Source organism: Bubalus kerabau, chromosome 20 (genome assembly GCF_029407905.1).
Source record: "Bubalus kerabau isolate K-KA32 ecotype Philippines breed swamp buffalo chromosome 20, PCC_UOA_SB_1v2, whole genome shotgun sequence".
NCBI classification, from domain to species: Eukaryota; Metazoa; Chordata; class Mammalia; order Artiodactyla; family Bovidae; genus Bubalus; species Bubalus kerabau.
Genome location: NC_073643.1, coordinates 24,952,533 through 24,979,105, shown reverse-complemented (window position 1 = coordinate 24,979,105; position 26,573 = coordinate 24,952,533). Strand labels below are relative to the sequence as shown.

The window sequence follows — 26,573 nt, the reverse complement described above, 5'->3', positions numbered from 1 at the left end:
AGGGAGCCCAAAGCTAGTGCTCTGTGACAACCTAGAGGGGTGGAAGGAGGAAGGAGGTGAGAGGGGGGTACAAAAGGGAGGGGACATATGTAAACCTATGACTAATTCATGTTGATGTATAGCAAAAAAAAAAAAGCATCACAATATTGCAAAGTAATTCTATAAAATAAAATAAATTTAAACATTATGATCAAGCAAGTCACTAAAACAGGAAGATGTATACCTCCAAGGAGTGAAGATGACTAAAACACGTATTAAACACTTTCCTGATAGGCACCAAGTGAATATCTTGGCACTGGGAGGGAAATGGAAAGAAATTATATACTGAAATGAACGGGTTGCTTATACTATAGGCAAACAACATCAAAATGGAATTCTTATTCTACAAACCACAGACACTTGTTTTATAGATAATAAAATCCCTAATGAGAAAGCTTTTCTTCGAGTAAAGTCAGAATAAAATATGACTTGGTTCAGCTCAGTTCAGTAATTCAGTCATGTCCAACTCTTTGTGACCCCATGGACTGCAGCACGTCAGGCCTCCCTGTCCATCACCAACTCCTGGAGTTTACACAAGCTCATGCCAATTGAGTAAGTGATGCCATCCAACCAACTCATCCTCTGTCATCCCCATCTCCTCCAACCTTCAATCTTTCCCAGCATCAGGCTCTTTTCTAAATGAATCAGCTCTTCGCATCAGGTGGCCAAAGTATTGGAGTTTCAATTTCAACAGCAGTACTTCCAATGAACATTAAGGACTGATTTCCTTTAGAATGGACTGGTTGGAACTCCTTGCAGCCAAAGGGACTCTCAAGAGTCTTCTCCAACACCACAGTTCAAAAGCATTAATTTTTCAGTGTTCAGCTTTCTTTCTAGTCTAACTCTTACATCCATATATGACTGCTGGATAAACAATAGCTTTGACTAGATGGACCTTTATTGGCAAAGTAGCATCTCTGCTTTTTAATATGCTGTCTAGTTTGGTCATAACTTTTCTTCCAAGGAGTAAGTTAATTTCATGGCTGCAGTCACCATCTGCAGTGATTTTGGAGCCCCCAAAAATAAAGTCTGCCACTGTTTCCACTGTTTCCCCATCTATTTGCCATGAAGTAATGGGGAAGGCAATGGCACCCCACTCCAGTGTTCTTGCCTGGAAAATCCCATGGACGGAGGAGCCTGGTGGGCTGCAATCCATGGGGTCGCTAAGAGTCGGGCACGATTGAGCGACTTCACTTCCACTTTTCACTTTCATGCATTGGAGAAGGAAATGGCAACCCACTCCAGTGTTCTTGCCTGGAGAATCCCAGGCACGGGGGAGCCTGGTGGGCTGCCCTCTCTGGGGTCGCACAGAGTCAGACACGACTGAAGCGACTCAGCAGCAGCAGCAGCAATGGGACCAGATGTCATGATCTTTGTTTTCTGAATGTTGACCTTTAAGCCAACTTTTTCACTCTCCTCTTTCACTTTCATTAAGAGGCTCTTTAGTTCTTCTTCACTTTCTGCCATAAGGGTGGTATTATCTGCATATCTGAGGTTATTGATATTTCTCTCAGGAACCATGATTTCAACTTGTGCTTCATCCAGCCAAGCATTTGTCATGATGTACTCTGCATATAAGTTAAATAAGCAGGGTGACAATATTCAGACTTGACATACTCCTTTTCCTATTTGAAACCAGTCTGTTTTTCCATGTCCAGTTCTAACTGTAGCTTCCTGACCTGCATACAGATAACTCAAGAGGCAGGTCAGGCGGCCTGGTATTCCCATGATTTTCAGAATTTGCCACAGTTTATTGTCATCCTCACTGTTGAAGAAAAAGAAATGTGAAAAAGCAAACTGTCTGTCTGAGGAGGCCTTACAAATAGCTGTGAAAATAAGAGAAGCAAAAAGCAAAGGAGAAAGGAAAGATATACCCATTTGAATGCAGAGTTCCAAAGAATATCAAGGAGAGATAAGAAACCCTTCCTCAGTGATCAATGCAAAGAAATACAGGAAAACAATAGAAAGACTAGAGAGCTCTTCAAGAAAATTAGAGATACTAGGAGGAACATTTCATGCAAAGATGGGCTCAAAAGGACAGAAATGGTATGGACCTAACAGAAGCAGAAGATATTAAGAAGAGGTGGCAAGAATACACAGAAGAACTGTACAAAGAAGATCTTCATGACCCAGCTAATCACAATAGTGTGATCACTCACCTAGAGCCAGATAATCTGGAATGTGAAGTCAAGTGGGCTTTAGGAAGCATCACTACGAACAAAGCTAGTGGAGGCGATGGAATTCCAGTTGAGCTATTTCAAATCCTAAAGATGATGCTGTGAAAGTGCTGCATTCAATATGCCAGCAAATTTGGAAAACTCAGCAGTCACGGGACTCAAAAAGGTCAGTTTTCATTCCAATCCCAAAGAAAGGCAATGTCAAAGAGTACTCAAAGTACTGCACAAGTGCACTGATCTCACACGCTAGTAAAGTAATGCTCAAAATTCTCCAAGCCAGGCTTCAATAGAATGTGAACCGTGAACTTCCAGATGTTCCAGCTGGATTTAGAAAAGACAGAGGAATCAGAGATCAAATTGCCAACATCCTCTGGATCATCGAAAAAGCCAAGAGAGTTCCAGAAAAACAGCTATTTCTACTTTATTGACTATGCCAAAGCCTTTGACTGTGTGGATCACAATAAACTGTGGAAAATTCTGAAAGAGATCAGAATACCAGACCACCTGACCTGCGTCTTGAGACCTGTATGCAGGTCAGGAAGCAACAGTTAGAACTGGACATGGAACAACAAACTGGTTCCAAATAGGAAAAGGAGTATGTCGAGGCTGTATATTGTCACCCTGCTTATTTAACTTCTATGCAGAGTACATCATAAGAAACGCTGGGCTGCAAGAAGCACAAGCTGGAATCAAGATTGCCAGGAGAAATATCAATAACCTCAGATATACAGATGATACCACCCTTATGGCAGAAAGTGAAGAGGAACTAAAGAGCCTCTCGATGAAAGTGAAAAAGGAGAGTGAAAATGTTGGCTTAAAGCTCAACATTCAGAAAACAAAGATCATGGCATCTGGTCCCATCACTTCATAGGAAATAGATGGGAAAACAGTGGAAACAGTGACAGACTTTATTTTTCTGGGCTCCAAAATCACTGAAGATGGTGATTGCAGCCATGAAATTAAAAGATGCTTACTCCTTGGAAAGAAAGTTATGACCAACCTAGATAGCATATTAAAAAGCAGAGACATTACTTTGATGACAAAGGTCCATCTAGTCAAGGCTATGGTTTTTCCAGTAGTCATGTATGGATGTGAGGGTTGCACTAGAAATAAAGCTGAGCACCAAAGAATTGATACTTTTGAACTGTGGTGTTGGAGAGGACTCTTGAGAGTTCCTTGAACTGCAAGGAGTTCCAACCTGTCCATCCTAAAGGAGATCAGTCCTGCGTGTTCTTTGAAAGGACTGATGTTGAAGCTGAAACTCCAATCTTTTGGCCACCTGATGTGAAGACCTGACTCATTGGAAAAGACTCTGATGCTGGGAAAGATTGAGGGCAGGAGGAGAAGGGGACGACAGAGGATGAGATGGTTGGATGGCATCACCAACTCCATGGACATGACTTTGGGTAAACTCCAGGAGTTGGTGATGGACAGGGAAGCCTGGCATGCTGTTGTTCATGATCACAGAGAATTGGATATGACTGAGCGACTGAACTGAACTAACACAGTCAAAGGCTTTGGCATAGTCAATAAAGCAGAAATAGATGTTTTTCTGGAAATCTCTTGCTTTTTTGATGATGCAGAGGATGTTGGCAATTTGATCTCTGGTTTCTCTGCCTTTTCTAAATCCATCTTGAACAGCTGGAAGTTCACGGTTCACATACTGTTGAAGCCTGGCTTGGAGAATTTTGAGCATTGTTTTGCTAGCATGTGAGATGAGTGCAAATGTGCAGTACTTTGAGCATTCTTTGGCATTGCTTTTCTTTGGGATTGGAATGAAAACTGACCTTTTCCAGTCCCATGACCACTGCTGAGTTTTCCAAACTTGCTGGCATATTGAGTGATGCACTTTCACAGCATCATCGTTAGGATTTGAAATAGCTCAACTGGAATTCCATCGCCTCCACTAGCTTTATTCATAGTGATGCTTCCTAAGGCCCACTTGACTTCACATTCCAGGTTTCTGTCTCTAGGTGAGTGATCACACCATCGTGATTATCTGGGTTGTGAAGATCTTCTTTGTACAGTTCTTCTGTGTATTCTTGCCACCTCTTCTTAATATCTTCTGCTTCTGTTAGGTCCATACCATTTCTGTCCTTTATTGAGCCCATCTTTGCATGAAGTGTTCCCCTGGTATCTCTAATTTTCTTAAAGAGATTTCCAGTTTTTCCCACTCTATCATTTTCCTCTATTTCTTTGCACTGATCACTGAGGAAGGGTTTCTTATCTCTCCTTGATATTCTTTGGAACTCTGCATTCAAATGGGTATATCTTTCCTTTTCTCCTTTGCTTTTTGCTTCTCTTCTTTTTACAGCTATTTGTAAGGCCTCCTAAGACAGCCATTTTGGTTTTTTGCATTTCTTTTTCTTGGGGATGGTCTTGCTCCCTGTCTCCTGTACAATGTCACAAACCTCCGTCCATAGTTCATCAGGCTCTCTGTCTATCATATCTAGCCCCTTAAATCTATTTCTTGCTTCCACTGTATAATCGTTAGGAATTTGATTTAGGTCATACCTGAATGGTCTTTCCCTGCTTTCTTCCATTTAAGTCTGAATTTAGCAATAAGGATTCCATGATCTGAGCCAGTCAGCTCCCAGTCTTATTTTTGCTGACTGTATAGAGCTTCTCCATCTTTGGCTGCAAAGAATATAATCAATCTGATTTCGGTGTTGACCATCTGGTGATGTCCATGTACAGCGTCTTCTCTTGTGTTGTTGGAAGAGGTTGTTTCCTATGACCAGTGCATTCTCTTGGCAAAACTCTATTAGCCTTTGCCCTGCTTTTTTCTGTGCTCCAAGGCCAAATTTGCCTGTTACTTCAGGTGTTTCTTGACTTCCTACTTTTGCATTCCAGTCCCTTATCATGAATAGGACATCTTTTTTGGGTGTTAGTTCTAGAAGGTCTTGTAGGCTTCATAGAACCATTCAGCTTCTTCAGTATTACTGGTCAGAGCATAGACTTGGTTAATGTGTTATAATTTATGCATCTAATTGTGTTTTTCATACTCTCAGAACTGACCAATATTAACATCTTGGAATATGGGCAGTCAAAATTTTTTTAGAAAAATAATTGTTTCTGTAAAATAATACATGTTCTCTTTAAGCAATTTGAGCAAAGCAAAAAATAAAATGAGATTTAAACATTAAATTTAGATAAAATTAATAGGAAAAGAAAGTACAGCGAGGGCAAAGTGTTCTTCAACATGAAACAGATATCACTCAGTCGCATCCGACTCTTTGCAACCCCATGGACTTATACAGTCCATGGAATTCTCCAGGCCAGAATACTGTAATGGGTAGCCTTTCTCTTCTCCAGGGGATCTTCCCAACCTAGGGATCAATCCCGGGTCTCCCGCAGTACAGGTGGATTATTTTCCAGCTAAGCCACAAAGGAAGCCTAAGAATACTGGAGTGGGTAGCCTACCCCTTCTCCAGAGGATTTTCCTGACCTAGGAATTGAACCAGGGTCTCCTGCATTGCAGGCAGATTCTTTACCAACTGAGCTATCAGAGAAGCCCTATAAAATAGATAATTCCCTTTAAATAAAATACTCTAAGAGATTACCAAAAACATTAAGTAGTTATAGTTTCCATTTTCATTACATGCTTTAAGTAAATGCTTTTTTTTTACATTTTTATTGACATATAGTTGATTTACAATGTCATGCCAATCTGCTGTACAGCAAAGTGAATCAGTTATATATATACACTCTTTTCCATTATGATTTATCCCAGGAGACTGAACATAGTTCCCTGTGATATAAAGTAGGAGTTCATTGTTTATCCATTGTAAATGTAATAGTTTACATCCACCAAACCCAAGTTCCCAGTTCATCTCTCTCACTCCCTTCCTCCACTCGGCAACCACAAGTCTGTTCTCTGTGTCTATGAGTATAATTCTGTTTTGTAGATAGGTTCATCTCTTCCATTTTTTAGACTCTCTATATAAATTATACTGTATGGTATTTTCTTTTTCTGACTTACTTCACTTAGTATGATAGTCCCTAGTTATAAGCATGTTGCTGCAAGTAACATGGCTGAGCAATAATCCATTGTGTATATAGACACACACACACAGAGACATACAACACATCTTCTTTATCCATTTATGTCTGTGGACATTTAGGCTGTTTTCATGTGTTGCCTTTTGTAAATAGTATTGCTGTAAACATAAAGGTAAGTGTATCTTTTTGAATTACAGTTTTGTCTGGGTATATGTCCCAGAGTAGGATTGCTGCATCATATAGTAGTTCTATTTTTAGTTTTCTGGAGAACCTCCATCTCTTATATCTACATATACATATAGATACTAACATCTATATATATATATATAGATGCTACCATCTATATATGGACACAAGCATATATATATATACACACACACACATAGATTGCAATCTTATAAAATAGACAAAATAAGTCATACAGCTAGTAACATTAATAAGATCATACTATAACAGAGACAGCATAAAAAATTTCAAAACAATGAAAACAAATCAAAACAATGATTAGCATAATTAGTTGTAATCTGGTCACAATAAACCATCAAGTGCACAGGGGAGCCAGCTGGAGAAAACCCAGATTTTTGAAGGACCAAATAGAGAGAAAAAGGTAAATATTTCATCTTTGTTTACAAAGGTGTGCTTTATAAATTTGTTGATACATACTTCCTGATACCTACTTAAGTATATATCAACCTTTACTTACTCATAGGCACTCATGTTGCCTCTTTCAACTCAAATCATTTCAAACATAACTCTTCAGTTTGTTGCAGCTCTAGCTAGTCTTTTCTCCAATTTAATAACAAAAAGACAGAAGCTTAATGCATTTATATAGACCAGTAAAAGATGCTAGGAAGTCTCAATCTAATTTTTTTTTAGAGACCTTAGAAATCATTTAAAATCTCAACCATTCTTCCTGCTTCATCATATTCTGATTCCTTTGAGATGCAAAAAGCTCTGGAAGGAGTGTGCACTGATTCACATTCACAACAGTGTGGGAGAGTTCCCTTTTCTTCACACCCTCTCCAGCATTTGTTATTTGTAGAATTTTTAATGATGGCCATTCAAGCTGGTGTGAGGTGGTTCTCACTGTAGTTTTGATTTGCATTTCTTCAATAATTAGTGATGTTGAGCATCTTTTCATGTGCCTACTGGCCACCTGTATGTCTTCTTTGGAGGAATATCTATTAAGATCTTCTGACCACATTTCAGTTAGGTTGTTTGGTTTTTTGTTGTTGAGCTGTATAAGCAATTTAGCATCATTGCATCAGATGTTTTCTTCCCTTCTGTAGGTTGCCTTTTCCATGTTTTTGTTTGTTTGTTTTTATGGTTTCCTTTGCTGTGCAAAAGCTTATAAGTTTTATTAGGTTCCATTTGTTTTGTTTTTAGTTCTGTTGCCTTGGGAGACTGATCTAAGAAAACATTGGTATGATTTATGTCAAAGAGTGTTTTGCCATGCTGTCTTCTAGAAGTTTTATGGTGTCATGTCTTATGTTTAAGTCTTTAAGCCATCTTGAGTTTATTTTTATGCATGTTATGAAGGTATGTTTTAACTTCATTGATTTACGTTCAGCTGTTCAACTTTCCCATCACCACTTGCTGATGACTGTCTTTTTTCCCATTTTATAGTTTTGCCTCCTTTGTCAAAGATTAATTGATCATAGATATGTGTTTTATCCCTGAGCTCTCTATTGTGTTCCATTGACCTGTATGTCTGTTTTTGTACCAATACCACACTGTTTTGACTTCCGTGGCTTTGTCTTATTGTCTGAAGTCTGAGAAAGCCTCTTGCTTTTTTTCCCTCAAGATTGCTTTGGCAATTCTTGGTCTTCTATGGTCCCATATTAATTTTTTCGATTATTTGTTCTAATTCTGTGCAAAATGTCATGGGTAATTCCATAGGGATCACATTAAATCTGTAGATTGCTTTGGGTAGCATTGCCATTTTAACAAAATTAATTCATCTGATTGAAGAACATGAGATATCTTTCCACTTAACTGAATCCTCTTCAGTTTCCTTTATAATGTTTTAGAGTTCTCACCATATATAGTTCTTTCATCTCCTTGGTCAAGTTTATTTCTCTTAGGCATTTTATTTGTTTTTTGATGTGATTTTAAAAGTACTGTTTTTTACTTTACCTTTCTGATATTTCATTGTTAGTGTGAAAGGAATTATGCATCTAATCATTGACTTAATCATTAACACAGTGGTTAATAATTAAATCTCTCTCTCATGGTTGTTTTGATCTTTAGAATAAAGCACTTAGTTTACTTCAGTCTTCTCTATGTTATAGAAAACACTATAAAGCATAAAGGAATTTTTTTTTTACTCTCTGATGGTTAATCATTTGATAAATATATGTATATATTTTCAACATCAGTCCTCTGGAGTTCTGAATTTATCATTTTCCATGTGGTGAACCAACCACAAGCTGGAAAGTTTTGGGGTATTGTTGGCCCTGTTTTATTGTTGCTATTTAATTACATCCAAATCCAGACATCATTTCACATCTTGAGTTCTAATTGCCTTTGAGAGTTCTATGCACAGAACAATAGATGGAGTGACTCTTCGGAACACAAGTCGTAAATATAGGTTCTTCCTGATCTTGATGAATTAAAACCAAAGGAGGGGAGACAGTTTTGTTTTGAAGACACCATCTGCTTATTTGTGTACAGTGTTTGTATTCAAATTTAAATAAATTAATCACATAAACAGCATCTGAATTCACAACACGGAAAACAGGAGTACTGAACAAGCATACAATTTGATAAAACCGAGAAACTAATGAGGTTTTGAACCTCTTTAGTTTAATCTCCTCTAGTCCCAGGGAGACCTCTCTGGTGTGTGTACGGTGCTTGACTTCCTTTGCATTGATTCTTGCTACTTCAGGGCTCAAATGTGGATCAGTGACAAGCGCTACGGTAATGAATCAGCATCTGTCATCACAGTAGCTGTACCAGCATGATCCTTGATTTAGAGAACTTTGGTCCTTGCTTAACAGGCAACTGAGTTCAGCAATAATAATAAAATCTGTCCCAGATCACTGAATGTGCATAAAAGGATGAACATTTCTTTAGGTGAAAAACAAGATGTCAATTAAAAATGTAACCAGAATTGCAGGTGATTCTAGGCTTTCAGGTAGGTGCCATCTCCAAGACATTTTTGATGACTTTAGCCTTGACATCTGACTCTGTACTCATCAGTGTGATGTGTAAGCTTATAGGTAGAGCCAGCATTTCAGTTATAAATTCATCACTGCTTTTTACCTAAGATAGTAACTTCATTCATCTTGCAGTAAAGCCCTCTGAAACCATCTTCACCCCACTGCCTTCTCTGAATTTCTTCTGTGTTTCCATGTCTTCAGCTGACTACACAAAATCAAGAGTGCAAATTGCTGTATTATGCCCTCAGCCTTGTTCCCTGGATCGTTTGTGAATGGATATATCGTATTTTTAGCTAAAGGAAGGGAGACAGCTTAGCACAACAGATATTTCCTTAACCATTCTTAGGCATCAGTTTCCCTCATCTGTTAAACAGGAATAATAGTATATATTTGTTAAAAATAATGAAACAATCCATGTCAAGCATATAACATGGTATCTAGAATGTGAACAGTTAGTTTTTTTAGTTAGGCTCTGTTAGTTTAGTTTTTTAGTTAGAAGTTAGACTCAGTTTTTGGCTTTTTGTTTTTGTTTGTTTATTTATTTGGGCTTCCCAGGTGGCGCTAGTGGTAAAGAATCCACCTACCAATGCAGGAGATGCAAGAGACGCGGGTTCAATCCCTGGGTCGAGGAGATCCTCTCGGAGGAGGAGATGGCAACCTGCTCCAGTATTCTTGCCTGAAAACTTTGGACAGAGGAGCCAGGTCTCAAAGAGTCAGACAAGAATGAGTTACAAGCACAAGCATTTATTTATTCAGCTGCTTCTGGTCTTGGTCGTGGCACATAGGATCTTTCGTAATGGTGCATGGACTCTCTGGTTGTTGTGTGTGGGCTTTAGCGCACACAGGCTTGTGGTTGCCACAGTAGTTGCCTTGTGGCATGTGGGATCTTAGTTTTTAAACCAAAGATCAAACCTGTGTCCCCTGCATTATAAGGACAATTCTTAACCACTGGACCACCAGGGAAGTCCCTCAGTTAGTTTTTATGAAAACGTTTTGCCAGGTCTCTCTTGATACTAGGACACTGTTATCCATTTAGCACATAACGATTGCTTGGTAGATAGATGCACAAATGAATGAAGGGACGTTAAAATGAAAATCTAAATTGCAAAATCAGTGGACAGCCATTTAAAATAGAATAAGGTGACATCATGCCAAATACAAACCGGAGATGCATATAATTTTGTCCAGGAATTATGTGCTCCAATCTTCATTTTATATATGAATTTTGAAATTAAAAAATGATAAATGACACATTAAGTGAAATGGAGTTATTTTTTTATTTTCTGCTTAGCATTATTCAAAGGTGACTTTTTTTTAACTTCTTCCATCATTAAAAAAAAATCTCTATCTGTACCTTTTCCTGTGGGTCAGTTAATCAATAGCTGATTTTGATTATGTGACTTGCAAAAGCCTCAGGTTTTGAAATAAACAGCTGTCTTTCCCATTATCTCTTAGCTAGTGTGTATGTGTGTGTGTTAGTCTCTCAGTCTTGTCCAACTCTTTGCAACCCCTTGGACTGTAGCCCGCCGGGCTCCTCTATCCATGGAATTCTCCAGGCAAAAAACTCTTAGCTAGAAGTACCTGTTTTTCACTTCTGATTTCATGCTTACCATGAAATCACCAAGAGCACACCAATCCACTTGTCCTGAGCCTTACCTGTTTTCAGAAAACAGAAAAAGTATATTCCTCCACTAGATTAGAATCCATTTATGGATGCTGGGAAAGATTGAAGGCAGGAGAAGGGGACAACAGAGGGTGAGATGGTTGGATGGCATCACTGACTCGATGGACTTGAGTTTGGGCAAGCTCCAGGAGTGGTGATGGACAGGGAAGCCTGGCGTGCTGCAGTCCATGAGGTCACCCAGAGTTGGACACAACTAAACGACTAAACTGAACTGACTCAGTTCAGATGTACACAGACTCCTTCTTTAACGACGTGAGATGTTTGCTTTCCAAAGTTGGATAAAAGTGTAGAAAGTACACTTTTATACTTTTAAAAGAGGAGATACTCTTTAAAGAGGAGATTTTAGTGAGTGGGTTGTTGGAAAGAGACTCCATTACAAAATTCCCAGCTGAGACTGTAATCTAGGAGGTATATTCAGTAAATGTTTATGTGCTGCACAGCCTGTGAAACACAATCCTGTGAATGTGGAAGGGAATTAGTCATCACTCTTTTACCGTCTGTCTTTGCTTTTGATTTGCCTTCTTTATTGTGGTGTGTTTGGTTGGTTTTGTTTGACTTTAGGGTTCAATATAGAGAAATTTCAGGAATATGGCTGAATTCATAATTTCACTCTGTAAGCACTTATATGACCTTTGAATTTAATTCACATTGCTTTTCACCATTTTACTCTCTGACATCAGTTATGAAATCCTATGTCAATGAGAAAGTAGAGACTATCTATGTGTGAATGTAGTTTTAGGGTTCATAAACTATCTTGGATGAGCAAATCCGTTTCATTCCCAATTAAAACTATAATGTAAAGGGTGAATTTAAAAACAAATTAGTAGTTCTCATTTTTAAAAAGTGATATATGAATAAAGTAAAGTTACACAGATAAAAATATCACTTATGCTTGGAATCTAAAAAAAATGCTACAAATGAACTTATTTACAAAACAGACCAGATGGTCAACACCAAAATCATATTGATTATATTCTTTGCAGCCAAAGATGGAGAAACTCTATACAGTCAGCAAAAAAAGACTGGGAGCTGACTGTGGCTCAGATCATGAACTCCTTATTGCCAAATTCAGACTTAAATTGAAGAAAGTGGGGAAAACCAATAGGCCATTCAGGTATGACCTAAATCAAATCCCTTATGACTATACAGTGGAAGTGAAAAATAGATTTAAGGGACTAGACCTGATAGACAGAGTGCCTGATGAACTATGGACGGAGGTTCGTGACATTGCACAGAAGACAGGGAGCAAGACCATCCCCAAGAAAAAGAAATGCAAAAAAGTGAAATGGCTGTCTGGGGAGGCCTTACAAATAGCTGTGAAAAGAAGAGAAGCAAAAAGCAAAGGAGAAAAGGAAAGATATACCCATTTGAATGCAGAGTTCCAAAAAATAGCAAGGAAACATAAGAAACCCTTCCTCAGTGATCAGTGCAAAGAAATAGAGGAAAACGATAGAGTGGGAAAGACTAGATATCTCTTTAAGAAAATTAGAGATACCAGGGGAACATTTCATGCAAAGATGGGCATAATAAAGGACAGAAATGGTATGGGCCTAAAAGAAGAAGAAGATATTAAAAGAGGTAGCAAGAATACACAGAGGAATCATACAAAAAAGACTTTTACGACCCAGATAATCAGGATGATATAATCACTCATACTCACCTAGAGCCAGACAACCTAGAATGTGAAGTCAAGTGGGCCTTAGGAAGCATCACTACAAACAAAGCTAATGGAGGTAATTGAATTCCAGTTGAGCTGTTTCAAATTCTAAAAGATGAGGCTGTGAAAGTATTGCACTCAATATGTCAGCAAATTTGGAAAACTCATCAGTGGCCACAGGACTGGAAAAGGTCAGTTTTCATTCCAATCCCAAAGAAAGGTAATGCCAAAGAATGCTCAAACTACTGCACAATTGCACTCATCTCACACGCTACTGAAGTAATGCTCAAAATTCTCCAAGCCAGGCTTCAATAGAATGTGAACCATGAACTTCCAGGTGTTCAAACTGGTTTTAGAAAAGGCAGAGAAACCAGAGATTAAATTGCCATCATCCGCTGAATCATCAAAAAACCAAGAGAGTTCCAGAAAAACATCTGCTGCTGCTAAGTCACTTCAGTCATGTCCGACTCTGTGCGACCCCATAGACGGCAGCCCACCAGGCTCCCCCGTCCCTGGAATTCTCCAGGCAAGAACACTGGAGTGGGTTGCCATTTCCTTCTCCAATGCATGAAAGTGAAAAGTGAAAGTGAAGACGCTCAGTCATATCCAACTTTTAGCGACCCCATGGACTGCAGCCCACCAGGCTCCTCCGTCCATGAGATTTTCCAGGCAAAAGTACTGGAGTGGGGTGCCATTGCCTTCTCCGAGAAAAACCATCTATTTTTGCTTTATTGACTATGCCAAAGCCTTTGACTGTGTGGATCACAATAAACTGTGGAAAATTCTGAAAGAGATGGGAATACCAGATAACCTGACCTGCCTCTTGAGAAACCTGTATGCAGGTCAGGAAGCAACAGTTAGAACTGGACATGGAACAACAGACTGGTTCCAAATAGGAAAAGCAGTACGTCAAGGCTGTATATTGTCACCCTGCTTATTTAACTTCTATGCAGAGTACATCATGAGAAACGCTGGGCTGGAAGAAGCACAAGCTGGAAACAAGATTGCCGGGAGAAAAATCAGTAACCTCAGATATGCAGATGACACCACCCTTATGGCAGAAAGTGAAGAAGAACTAAAGAGCCTCTTAATGAAAGTGAAAAAAAAAGTGAAAAAGTTGGTTTAAAGCTCAACATTCAGAAAACAAAGATCATGGCATCCGGTCCCATCACTTCATGGGAAATAGATGGGGAAACAGTGTCAGACTTTATTTTTCTGGGCTCCAAAATCACTGCAGATGGTGATTGCAGCCATGAAATTAAAAGATGCTTAGTCCTTGAAAGTAAAGTTATGACCAATCTAGGCAGCATATTAAAAAGCAGAGACATTACTTTGATGACAAAGGTCCATCTAGTCAAGGCTATGGTGTTCCCAGTAGTCATGTATTGTTGTGAGAGTTGGACTCTAAAGAAAGCTGAGTGCCGAAGAATTGATTCTTTTGAACTGTGGTGTTGAAGAAGACTCTTGAGAGTCCCTTGGACAGCAAGAAGATCCAACCAATCCATGCTAAAGGAGATCAGTCCTGGGTTGTCATTGGAAGGACTGATCCTGAAGCTGAAACCCCAATACTTTGGCCACCTGATGTGAAGACCTGACTCATTGGAAAAAAATCCTGATTTTGGGAAAGATTGAGGGCAGGAAGAAAAGGGGACAACAGAGGATGAGATGGTTGGATGGCATCACCAACTCAATGGACATGGGTTTGGGTGGACTCCGGGAGTTGGTGTGGACAGGGAGGCCTGGCGTTCATGGGGTCACAAAGAGTCGGACATGACTGAGCCTCTGAACTGAGCTGAACAAAACAGAAAGACCTACAAACATAGAAAACAATCTTATCATTACCAAAGGCGAAGGGTGGGGAGAGATAACTTGGGAGTCTGGAAGCAATATATACACACACTACTGTATATAAAATAAACAACAGGGACTTACCATATAGCACAAGGAACTTTAATCTGTATCTTGTAATAGTCTCTAGTGGAAAGGAACCTGAGAAAGAATATATGTGTATAGCTGAATCACTTTGCTATATATTTGAAACTAACACAACATTGTAAATCAACTATTCTTCAATAAGAAATAAACTATATATATATATATACACACACACACCATTTTGTCAGAGATATTCATTATAGCATTATTTATAATTATAATAAATTTGCTAAAATATTTACTAGTTTCATAATGGTTGAAACAATTAATAGCTTATCATGCAGGTTATAAAAATTTGTGGATAAAATATAAGCCTGTATTATATTTAAGTAGATAATAAACAGGAATATCATATATGTAGCATGTTTGCTATACTGCAAAACAAAACAGCTGAAAATCTATGAATCCAAAACATGGAGTAATTATACTAAAATGAAAATAGGAATTCTATCCGAACACTAAGAAACTATACATAATTTTGTTTTGCTTTGGTTCCTTCTTTCAGCTTCCCTGAATTTTCTGACTTTCGTATACTAAACATGTATCACTTTTATAGTAGAAAAAAGAAAGCTTCCAATTAGCATGGATTTTCCTGCTTCCACTCAGCTTTCTAGTGAAACCAGGGAGATCTGAAAACCTTTTTCATGAGGCAGTTTCAGAGCAGGCTGCAGAAGTAGGCCCCTCTGTAAGTGTCTTAAGAGATGTAACCTCAGTGCTCCCCAGCTGAGTTCAGTTGCTCTGTGAAGGTTCACATTATGAGTGTTTTCATCTTTTCATATTAAAAATGACCTCCTGGCCCGAATCTGAGCTTCCCAGATGACTAAGGCTTGCCAGGCATAGCCTAAGAAAAAATGAAGCCAAACTCCTTAGTATTTCATCCTGCCCTGTTATTTCTACTTATGCTCATAGGCTTTGTTGTTCTGTTTTGTTTTCACTCTCTAGATCCAACAAAGGTAATGGTACCTCCTTCCAGTATGGATGTCACTGTTGGAGAAAGTATTGTTCTGCCGTGCCAGGTAACACACGATCACTCGCTCAACATCGTGTTCACTTGGTCGTTTAATGGACACCTAATAGACTTTGACAGAGATGGGGACCACTTTGAAAGAGTTGGAGGGGTAAGTATAAAAATCAGATTATCCACAGTAAATGCGATGTGCAACTAAAGTGAGTCAAACAACTTGTGTAGACTAACTTGAAATATAAAGTTATTCTTTGATGATTTTGTTCAAACACCTTGAAAACTCTTGGTTAACGTCTGCTCTGTTTTGCATAAGAGTGGCCCTGTTTATTGAGTCACTTGTTTGCCAGTCCTTTTCTTAACCCTCATAATCCTTAACCTACAGGTTAGCTGTTCGTTTCTGTATATGAATGAGAAAACTCAGGGTCATGGGAGATACGTGGCTTGCCTTGGCCTCATTGCTACTAAACTGCAGGTCTCAGCTTTAAACTTCAAGTCCCAGAATTCTCTGCCCCCAGTGAACCATATGCCATGGAGCTGAATTAATAAAATAGCTCGAGGACAGTTTACTTGTACTGTTTTAGACTGCTGACTAAACTCCCTTTGGCTCTTGTAGAATACTCATCATTGTGAGGTTAGGGCTTTCTTTCTTGAATCTGAAAGTCTGATCAGACTGTTTATTATCTCCAAATAATTTGAATTCTAATGATTGAATTTTCCAAAGGCCTTAATTATTTCCCCTAAAAAAAAAAATAGTACCATTGAACTCACACCAAGAAAACATTAAATTTGGAAACAATTTGAATCTATGACAATCATTTTCAAGAATAGTTTTTCTACCATAACATAGCCCTACTTTCCTATTAGTAAGGAAGATTCCAGGGGGAAGGACTACATTGGGAGATTGGGATTGACATATACACACTACTATATGTAAAATATAACTACTATATATAAAACACTACTGTATATAAAACAGATAATGAATAAGGACCTACTATATAGAACAGGGAACTCTACTCACTACTCTCTGATGTCTTATATGGGAAAAAAAAATCTAAAAAAGAGTAGACATATGCATGCATAGCTGATTCACTTTGCTGCAAGTAAACACAACCTTGTAAATCAACTCTACGTCAGTCAGAATTTAAAAAAAGATTCATTCCAGCTGCCATTATCATGGAGGGGACTAATCAAAGACAACAGAATATATGAGGCTGTATGGAGAACATACCCTTCCTCCATGCTCCCAGAGGAATCTGATTTGCCCATCTCATCTTATCCCCATCTCTTAATATTGAGAATAAATGGACTAAAGCTTATAAATTATACCTATGATATGTTGACCCTCAACATAGTCTTCTCAAATATGGTGCTGTTCCTATTATTTACATTCTTTCTGCCTTCCCCAAACAATACGTCTCTACTGAATTACCAAACACCCCAAATGATTTCTGTAACTATTTTCTCAAGTGTCCCAAGGAGTGTATATGACTGGTACCATTTTAAATGCATGAGAGAGAAGTTATTTCATTCCCTCAGTGGATGACTTGAGTCTACTGATTGTCCCTTGGAACTCTGGTTGAGAAAAGCTGGTTAAAATTGCCATTATTAACCATTCTGGACCACTTCGATATAGTTCAGCCTAATAACCTTGACCAAATAAAGAATGATATTAGCTATTTCACAACATCATTGAAGATACTAAATACCTTCAGGTTTAGAAACCTAAATAGCACAGTGCCTACCACCAAAAACCGTATGTGAGGAATTTTAATGATTGTATTCACTGAAGGAAGAGTAATATTAGTCCTAATAACATGAGCGTATACATTGAGAAAACCTCCACAGATTAAACAGAATGTTTATTTTCATAGTAAAACCAATGTTTTGGGCAGGAGAGATAATAAAAATATTCTCTCAGGATGGCACAGTCAACAACCAATCAGACCAGTTGCCTGGGCTATCAAAATATAAATTCTGCCAATAAGACAGATGTGAACCTTATGCTGAACCACAGAAAGGTGGGCTGAAGCACAGGTAGAGACACCCGTGATGGAGTCGGGCACTGATGACCACCTTTTGTAACGACCTCTGTCCATGGAATCACTCTCAATAGCCTTTTGTATGGCAAGTGTTTGTCTCTTTTGTGATACCAGTACTAAAAGTGCCAATCAATCATTGCTAAAGAATTAAGTGCAAGGTTTGGGACATCACTGCAAATTGTGAGAGCTAAGTGTGTTAGCCACCAGGATCATTAACGTCTGTGGAGTTAGTGCTGGACAACAAAGATGTAAGGAAGCAATTCTGAAGTTAAGCCCATTTTGCAGTTTCTACTTGCCAGGTCAGTACTATGAAGATGACATTTGGTAGAGCTAACCTACTGCAGTTTTAATTATTATTATTTTTTTTTATTTTATTATTATTTATTTTATTTTATTATTTCACTGTCCTCTGGTCACCTCCAATGGTTCTGTCAGGAGCAGAGCAGACCACAGCATCATTTAGTTCTTTATGGTAGGAATGTGAATGTAGAGCTCAGTAAATAGTGTGGTCTGAATGACTTCGAAGGGAAAGAGAAAGTTTTTGCGGTCTTCTTCTGTGAGCCTCTTACCTCAATCCCGACTTTATATTTCTTTTCTTTGTTTCACTTTTACTTTAAAAATACACATAGGGAAAGTATACTCCAAACAACACAGTCACAAAATTCTGTTAATGGACACCTGTGCTCGGAAATCTCCAGGCTACCACTAGCTTCTTTGAGCTTCCAGCCCTTGGTGAATAAAACAAATTATTGAGATAGTGTAGCTATTTATTTTAAACCACCAAGACTTTGTACCTTTACAACACACACTCCCTTATGAGGCATATTTTTTGTTTAAGTCTATGCTCAAAAATCCTAGGATGTGAAATGTCTTAGGTAAAGAAGTATTAATAGCCATGGTGATGATGGTACCTTGTACTTGCAAAATGTCTAGTCATTTATCAAGCATTTTCATATGTATCAGCTCTTTAATCATCAGAAACTCTGTGAAATATGGTAGCAATTATCCTTATTTTACTAGCAATTATAAGACTTTATGAGTAAATAGTAGAATCTAAATGAGAATCCAAGTGTTATAAATTAAAAAAAAAAAAAGATTTCAGGTTTAAAAAGAAAAGCACAACTCTTCTTGAATTAGATTTAATATTTTTGACATAATTTTTTCCCAAAGAATACTGACCATGGCCACCCCTAATACTAGTTTAAATTTACCCCTGCTTTACAGTGTTCAGGATTTCACATACATATACAATCTCATTTGCTTCTCACAAGCTAGTGTCATAGGCAATGAATCCTTCTTTCATAAGTTAATAAACTAAGGCCCAGAGACACACAGCCAGGATCAGCCCCAGACAGCTAAGTTTCAAAGCTTTAGCTCTCTCTTGACAATACGATTTTGCACTTCTTCTAACCCTATTTGTAACTATTGGCAGGTCTATATCTTTCATTGCCCTGACTAAATATATAATATGTTGTACTGAAATCAAGGATGAAACCAAGTACACATTAATTTAGAATGACATCTTTCCAGATGACAGCATAGCATTCTAGAAAAGGATAGGGATTGAAGCCTGACCATGTGAGCTCACAGCCTGGCTCTGCCACTAACCAGCTAAGTGACTCCAGGCAAGATGTCTAGCCTTTCTGTACTTGAGTTTCCTCATCTGTATATAGGGATAACAAAAGTGCCTACCTGACAGGACACGTCAGTACTCAGTATAATACATGCCTGCCAGATATTAAATACCACCAAGTATTATCCAATGTTACTGTCATCTGAAAGAATAACAATAGGGCCAAAATAACCTATGTTACCCTGCCTCTCTTCAAGATTTAGAAATAAGCATAGCTTCCTGACTCAACCCTAGGGTGTTCTCCTGCTCAAGCAGCCATTCTCCGAACTTTTGATTAACAGAGCTATGAAACTCTAAGGTGTAGCTGTCTTTTTCAGTTTAGTTGCCAGCTTTGTGATGGCCTGTAGCGGCATCTTCTCACATTTACTAAAAGTACTGTGCTGGTAAATGGTGTATAAATATTTCTAGGGCACCTCGATATCCATACTGGGCTGTAATGAGTCCTATTCATCTGCTGATCAAACACACATTTGGCATTGGAAAGCAAATTAGCCCCGTTCTACACTAGGGTATGCAAGATTTCCTTGGAGAGTCTGCTCCTCATAATTCTTTAATTCAAACTGAGGAGCAATCAGAATGCTGGCTGTAAGACCGTTGTGCAGTAAAATACAGGTGCCTGCGAGCATGGACCTCCCTCCCCTTTCCATATAAAGAGCTCCCAAGCACTGCAGTGCCATCGAAAGCTGTAGGTTGAGGGCATATCTGAAGAAACCCACGGGACTAAATCAGCAGCCACTTTACATACATTTCAGTGCTTCCAAGGGAGCTCTCCTCAGTGTTGTGCAGCAGCCTGGATGGGAGGGGAGTTTAGGGGTGAATGCATGCTAAATCACTTCAGTCATGTCTGACTCTTTGTCGACCTATGGACTGTAGCCCATCAGGCTCCTCTGTCCATGAGATTCTCCAGGCCAGAATACTGGAGTGGGTTGTCATCCCTCCTCCAGGGGAACTTCCCGAACCAGGGATTGAACCCAAGTCTCTTATGTCTCCTGCAGTACCAGGCAGGTTCTTTACCACTAGCGCCACCTGGGGGAGAATGGATATATGTATATGTGGCCTGCTGCTGCTGCTGCTGCTAAATCGCTTCAGTCGTGTCCGACTCTGTGCGACCCCATAGACGGCAGCCCACCAGGCTGCTCTGTCCATGGGATTTTCCAGACAAGAGTACTGGAGTGGGTTGTCATTACCTTCATATGTGGCCTGGCATGCTGCAATTCATGGGGTCGCAGAGTCCGACACGACTGAGCAACTGAACTGAACTGATGACAATCTCTTTGCTGTTCTTCTGAAACTATAACAGCATTGTTAATGGGCTATACTCTAGTATAAAATAAAAACATTTTAAAATAAATAAATGCATTTGAAAAAATAATCAGTTTAAGTGCTTCCAACATGGGTGACAAACTCCTCCAGAGATGCAGAGGCCAGACACCTGAGGTCTTATCCGAGGTATGTCTTGAGGACATTGCTGTTATTACCTAACAGGCAGGTTCACGCATTTTTAATAGGCCATGGCTTGCATCGCTAATGTTTTCATCAGCCAGTGTAAAATAAATCTATTAGTCACAATGTCCTTCATGTGATAATATTTAGAGCTCATTAAAAAGTAATTGTAGCCACTTTCCCCTACTTTATCAGCAGGATTCAGCTGGTGATTTGATGATCCGAAACATCCAGCTGAAGCATGCTGGGAAGTATGTCTGCATGGTCCAAACAAGTGTCGACAGGCTGTCTGCTGCCGCCGACCTGATCGTGAGAGGTATGGGAATTGGGGGTTTCATTCTTAAAATACTTTTGTGATATCTACTCCTGTGCAGAGCTCTAAAAGCCTCAGTGGTTTAGAATTACCAGGAAAGAGTCAATAGAAGGAAAACATTGTTAAGGTGTTAAGAGTCTACAAAAGTTTCGTGTACATCTGTTTCTCTCATAGGGGATCAGAAAGTGCAGAGTAAATCCACTTACTCTCTACTGAAAAGAACTCCTCTGAAGGCCCCAAGTGCCATGATTTACAGTGTTGGAGTTGATAGGAACTTGAAGAAAAACTGAGATTAAGAAAAGCAAATGGCTTAAAAAAGGATCACACTGTGCCTTTTGCTGTTCGTCTAGGCTGAACCAAATCGGTATCTTAGATCACTGATCGAAGAGTGGCTTAAGTAAAATCGTCACCAGTTTTCCCCAGGTTTTTCCCCCTTAAGTGATTAGTTCTCTCCAGTTTCTACAATATGGCTTTAGAAGGAAACACTTCCTGACTGCCTAGGTTGTAGTAAATCAGCAGGGAGTTGATATCAGGAACTGACATTCGTGAGATTCTCTTGCGTATGACAGACAAGACCTAACTTCAGCCTCATGGCTGTGAGTGACTTGGCTGACTGATTCCTACCAAACCAATGTGTAAAGGAATAGTATGTGAACTTTAAGAAATATTTTTAAATTAAAATTTGGTCTTTGTGAACCAGTGTATCTATCTATCTATCTGTATATATATCAGAATCAAACTGATGCTTGCTCAGGGGTTTGATCAAGTTAAATGCAAAGCCAAATCAGAACATCAAAATAATTTCTTAGCCAGTGTCTCCTTCACAAGTACAGAAAGTCCCCTACATACAAATGAGTTTAGTTCTGAGAGCATGTTTAAGTCCAGTTTGTTCGTAAGTCCAACCAAGTTAACTTAGATACCCAACTAACACAGTCGGCTATCTAGTACTGTACAGCAACAGGTTTATAATACTTTTCACATAAAACAAAAATGCAAAAAATAAAGAAAAGATTTTTAATCTTACAGTACATACCTTGAGAAGTACAGTGGTGCAGTACAGTAGTTGGCATGTAGGGGCTGCAGCGAGTGAAGAGGCAAGAGGAGTTATCGATTGGAGCAGGCAGAAGAGGTGGGAAGTGGTGGAGCTGAAGGATCGTCAGCGATAGGAGGGGAAGGGCATAACGTCGTTCATGCCTGACGTTGATGGAACATATATCTGCGTCTTTGAAAGTTTGCAACGTGAAGGTTCGTGTGTAGGGAACTTACAATACAGTGAGTGATTTGATGATCCAAAACATGCAGCGGAACACTAATACAAGTGTTTAGGAATCTGGCCAGCAGAATTTTAAGTGTAAGAAAACAAAAATCCAGGTGATACCAGACTTGGAGGCAGGGTAAATCTGAGTGCACGGAGAACAAGATGTTATTGGAAGCAATAGAAAGTGTGGCTGCATCCTCTGCACGTAGCATGGGCGGGGGTGGGAGAGGTGTGGGAGTCAGCAATTCAAACTGATATCAAGAGAGGTTAAAGAAAGATATCTTTTCCATCAGGTCTACTTTGATTCTCCTTTAAATTGCCTTAAAAACCTTTCTGTAATGGTACAGATAAGGGCCAGATAAGAGAGAAAGCTTCCAACCTGGGTAGAGCTACCCAGAAAATAACCGAGGGGACCGTGTTTATTTCCATTTTAAAATACATCAGAGCTGGTCTGCTCTTCCCTTGGGGGCAAAGGAATTCTGTGGCTGAAAATGTATCCTCTATTTAATTAAGATAATGTTCAGATCAGCAGTTTAAGCACCAATAAATTAGAATCATAAAAATGTAAATCAGTAATAGTTGAATTTCTTAAGTGATATTGTATACTTCATTTCACAGAAAATAACATTAAACACCAAGAGGAATCTGCAAATGCTGTCTAAAAGAAAATCTAGCATCATCAGTGAATAAGGCCAATAAATTAATATGCCATTTTAAGCCCTAATCTTCGGTTTTATCTCCTCCTGCCTCTGCCCTTGGCAGCTTTTCTGCACTTTGCAGAGGAGAGGCAGATATGCACTTTGTTGACCTGTCAGGGATTTTTGTATTTGAAACTAAAAGCTTGAAGTCTTGCATTTGGCTTCTCTGTTTCTGTTATCTGCTTTGTTTAATCTAAAGCACACGGACAGCAGCTAGAAAGGCTAGTCGTCCCTGAGAAAGATGCAGGAATGCCAGGCATAACACCTGCATCCCCTCTGCTGTTTCCTTTGACACAAACTCATGTGAGCCCCAGCCCATGCAAACACTCTGCTTAGAGGATAAACATATGCTCATGTTGTCATTTTGAAAGAGAGACCCAACTTCCCCAAAACAAATGGGTAAAAACATTCTGTGAGGTGTGAACATATCTACCCTTGGGTGGGGCGGGTAGCAGGAACATAACAAGCAGCAAACCCCACTGTGAAAGCACTTCTTATCTCCAGCAGCCAAATTCAGGCCACCCCCTTCCTGTGCTCCTTCTGCGTGCCAACAGTGGGCTCAGCTCTTCCCTGTCCATTGAATTCACTGAGGGATTTGGAGAGGAATGCTTTTCTCCTTTGTGGTACTTTGATTCTAAAGGCCATGGAAGGAACATCTGTTTTTAAAAAGGATGGGAACGCTGGGATAAGAAAGCTGGTGAGGAAAAAGAAAATTATATTATTATCTTCTGGACTTTCTGTGGTTAATAAGAGTCCTGAAGACCAGAGGTTATGCCAGCTCTATCTAGGTGGCATTAGACTGGCGTGCCGAAATGTCACTGTGGAAAATTAATCAGTGCCAGTGTGCAGACTTGCAGACCTTTCATTCAGGAGTAGGAGGGAAAAGATAAATTTAGTCTCACCTGTGGGTCTATAAAAAAGGCTTTTTAAAAAAGGAAAGAGAAATTTAGGGCATCACTGAAAGGGTGCAGAAGTGAATCCCAGAACAAAGTGTTACTTGTAGAAACTGCCATTAACTTTTCAGCACTCTGTGAAAGGTCTCTTTCTTCCCTGCCCCTGTGCCATGGCCCCGGAGTATTTTGGCAGAACATCTGATCGCTCTCCTGGGCCTCAGCACATCCCTCTGCCCCCTAGGACGATCTCCTTACTCCTATCTAGCACACAGGAACTTTGTCGCTCTGTCTCCCTCCCTCGCATTCGACTTCTCTGCCAAGGTGGTCACTCATTAGAAATGCCTTTAACTGCCTGCTAAGAGCTTTTCATATTGGAATCTAGGACAGCTTTGGGTCTTTGCTCCGGCTCTGTATTATTTTGTGATTGCCTGCCATCCACCTTCCAGCTTTCTGTTTCTTTATGTTTTTCAAGCCTTCATTTAAAACTGATTTCCTCCCATTTTGGTGGTCTAAGCACAGTGCTCTGTGTACTTCCAGAGCAGAAGTAGAAAAATACAGGTGTGACTTACAGAAACTGCAGGTGTGGGTCCTCAGGCTCCAACCTGATTTTGAAATTTCTCTGAAGAAGCCACAGACTTCTGTTTCTTGAACATGAGCCCCTTTTCACAGCAGTTCCCTCACACATGACTGTGTTTTGGCATTTGATGTGGACATCCCAGTGTAGCTGGACTATGCAGAAAAACTCTGTGACCCAAAGTTCTAAAGTCATTTTTTCTCACACCATCAGGGGTAGAAATGACCACTTCCAGAAGACTCAAATCTTCATTTATCACCACTGTAGCCCCAGATAACAGTATCCAGTTCATAGTAGGAACCTGTAAATATATGATGGGTGGATTAATGAACTTGGTCCCTCATAGTACCCCAATATTCTCCTTTGGCATCTGGAAAAAAAATATTCTATTGTAATTGTTGGGTACCTATTAGTTTTTCCTATTCTGTAGTGAACCGCTGGAGGGAGGAGGCCACACCATGTTTCACTCATCTATGTAGTTTCAGAACCTAGAAGGAGATAGGCACGTCACGGGTATTCAAAAAGGAATTGTCAAGTGTTGAACTTGGGGGTGGATGAATCAACAGTTGAATAAAGTGTTGACCATTCAATCGAGTGGTCACTTGCTTGGACATTTGAAAACAATGCTCCACTTCTGAGGGTCTTGCTCTTTCTCAGGTCCCCCAGGCCCCCCGGAGGCCGTGACTATAGATGAAATTACAGACACCACGGCTCAGCTCTCCTGGAGGCCTGGGCCTGACAACCACAGCCCCATCACCATGTATGTCATTCAAGCCAGGACTCCGTTCTCCGTGGGCTGGCAAGCGGTCAACACAGGTACTATATTGAACCTCTGTTCCGGTGTCTCACCGGGGCTTTGGGAACTCGGCAGAATGGACACAGCTGTGTAGCAGAAGCTGAGGGGCCTCTTGTTTCTCGTTCGGACACATCGCTACAGATGAGACTTTCGGGCAGTGTTTCCCAGACCTCAGCCCACCATACTATCATTTATTTAATATTTTTCTTTCTATTGATTCACATTTGCTTGTTCTTTAATTTGTTCTAAGCCACAGTATCTAAAATGATATTAGGTCTCAGCGGTGGTGGTGGTTTAGTTGGTAAGTCATGTCCGACTCGTGCAACCTCATGGACTGTGGCCTGCCAAGCTCCTCTGTCCATGGGATTCTCTGTCCATGGGATTCTCCAGGTGAGAATACTGGAGTGGGTTGCCATTTCCTTCTCCAGAGGATCTTCCTGACCCAGGAATCGAACCCTAGTCTCCTGCATTACAAGCAGATTCTTTACCAACTGAGCTATGAGGGAAGCCAACAAGGTCTTGTGTTGGTTTTATTTTTTAAACGTATTTTAAAATACATTTGTTACAAAAATAAAACGCATCATCTATCTGTGCATTACCTGACGTTGTCTGTGTGCCTCTGGTGGTGCACTTTGAAAAGCAGTGGATCGCGTTACTCTATAGTCACAGTCTTTGTAAGGTTTATACCCAGCTTTCAAGAAACCCGTATCTCACGACCGCATGGAGACTCTTGACTTGCTGTCATTTTTTGAGATGGATACATTTGAGTATGAAGAGGCATGAGGTTTTGTTAAAGCATCTGTGAGTAGGCCTTCCATTTCTGCTCCTGTCTACACCTCTCAATTGACTCATTTTGTTTAGGTTTTGTTTGAGGAAAAAAACAAACAAACAAGTAGTTATTATAAGCACGTTGCACAGTCCTCTGGTTTTTCCATTTGAGCATATCTGACCTCAGAAATGGGTTTCTGTGTTTCCAGCTGACACTGACTTTCTCCTGGGTCACAGGAGTGTTTTAGGAAGAAAGGAAAGGAAAATCTGGAAATTAAGGATATATAACTTCTAATCCTGACTCTGCTAATCAGCAGATTTCTATACATCTTTATTTTCCTCTTCTGTTAAATGGGCAAAATAAGAACTGTTATGACCCTATACAGAAGTGATTGTGAAACTTAAAAAAAAGTAAATCACTGCATAGATATGATGAAGGAAAGGAGGGGGATGAAGATATTGATATTCACAACAATGATAAGGATAGTATACAAAAGAAAACAGCTACAACTAGAATTGGTTGAGCCCTTATCTAA

At 39.5% G+C, this 26,573-nt stretch overlaps 1 protein-coding gene across 3 annotated transcripts in view; it reads left to right on the top strand.

Moving 5' to 3' along the window:
• CNTN4 (contactin 4) overlaps window positions 1–26,573 on the top strand; it is a 1,031,287-nt gene that overhangs the window by 983,952 nt on the left and 20,762 nt on the right. For all 3 annotated transcript variants that reach the window (XM_055557494.1, XM_055557495.1, XM_055557496.1), the window contains 3 exons: window positions 15,598–15,773; window positions 20,933–21,053; window positions 25,131–25,289. In XM_055557494.1, coding sequence (XP_055413469.1) covers window positions 15,598–15,773; window positions 20,933–21,053; window positions 25,131–25,289 — 456 coding nt within the window. The remainder of the gene's footprint in view (window positions 1–15,597; window positions 15,774–20,932; window positions 21,054–25,130; window positions 25,290–26,573) is intronic.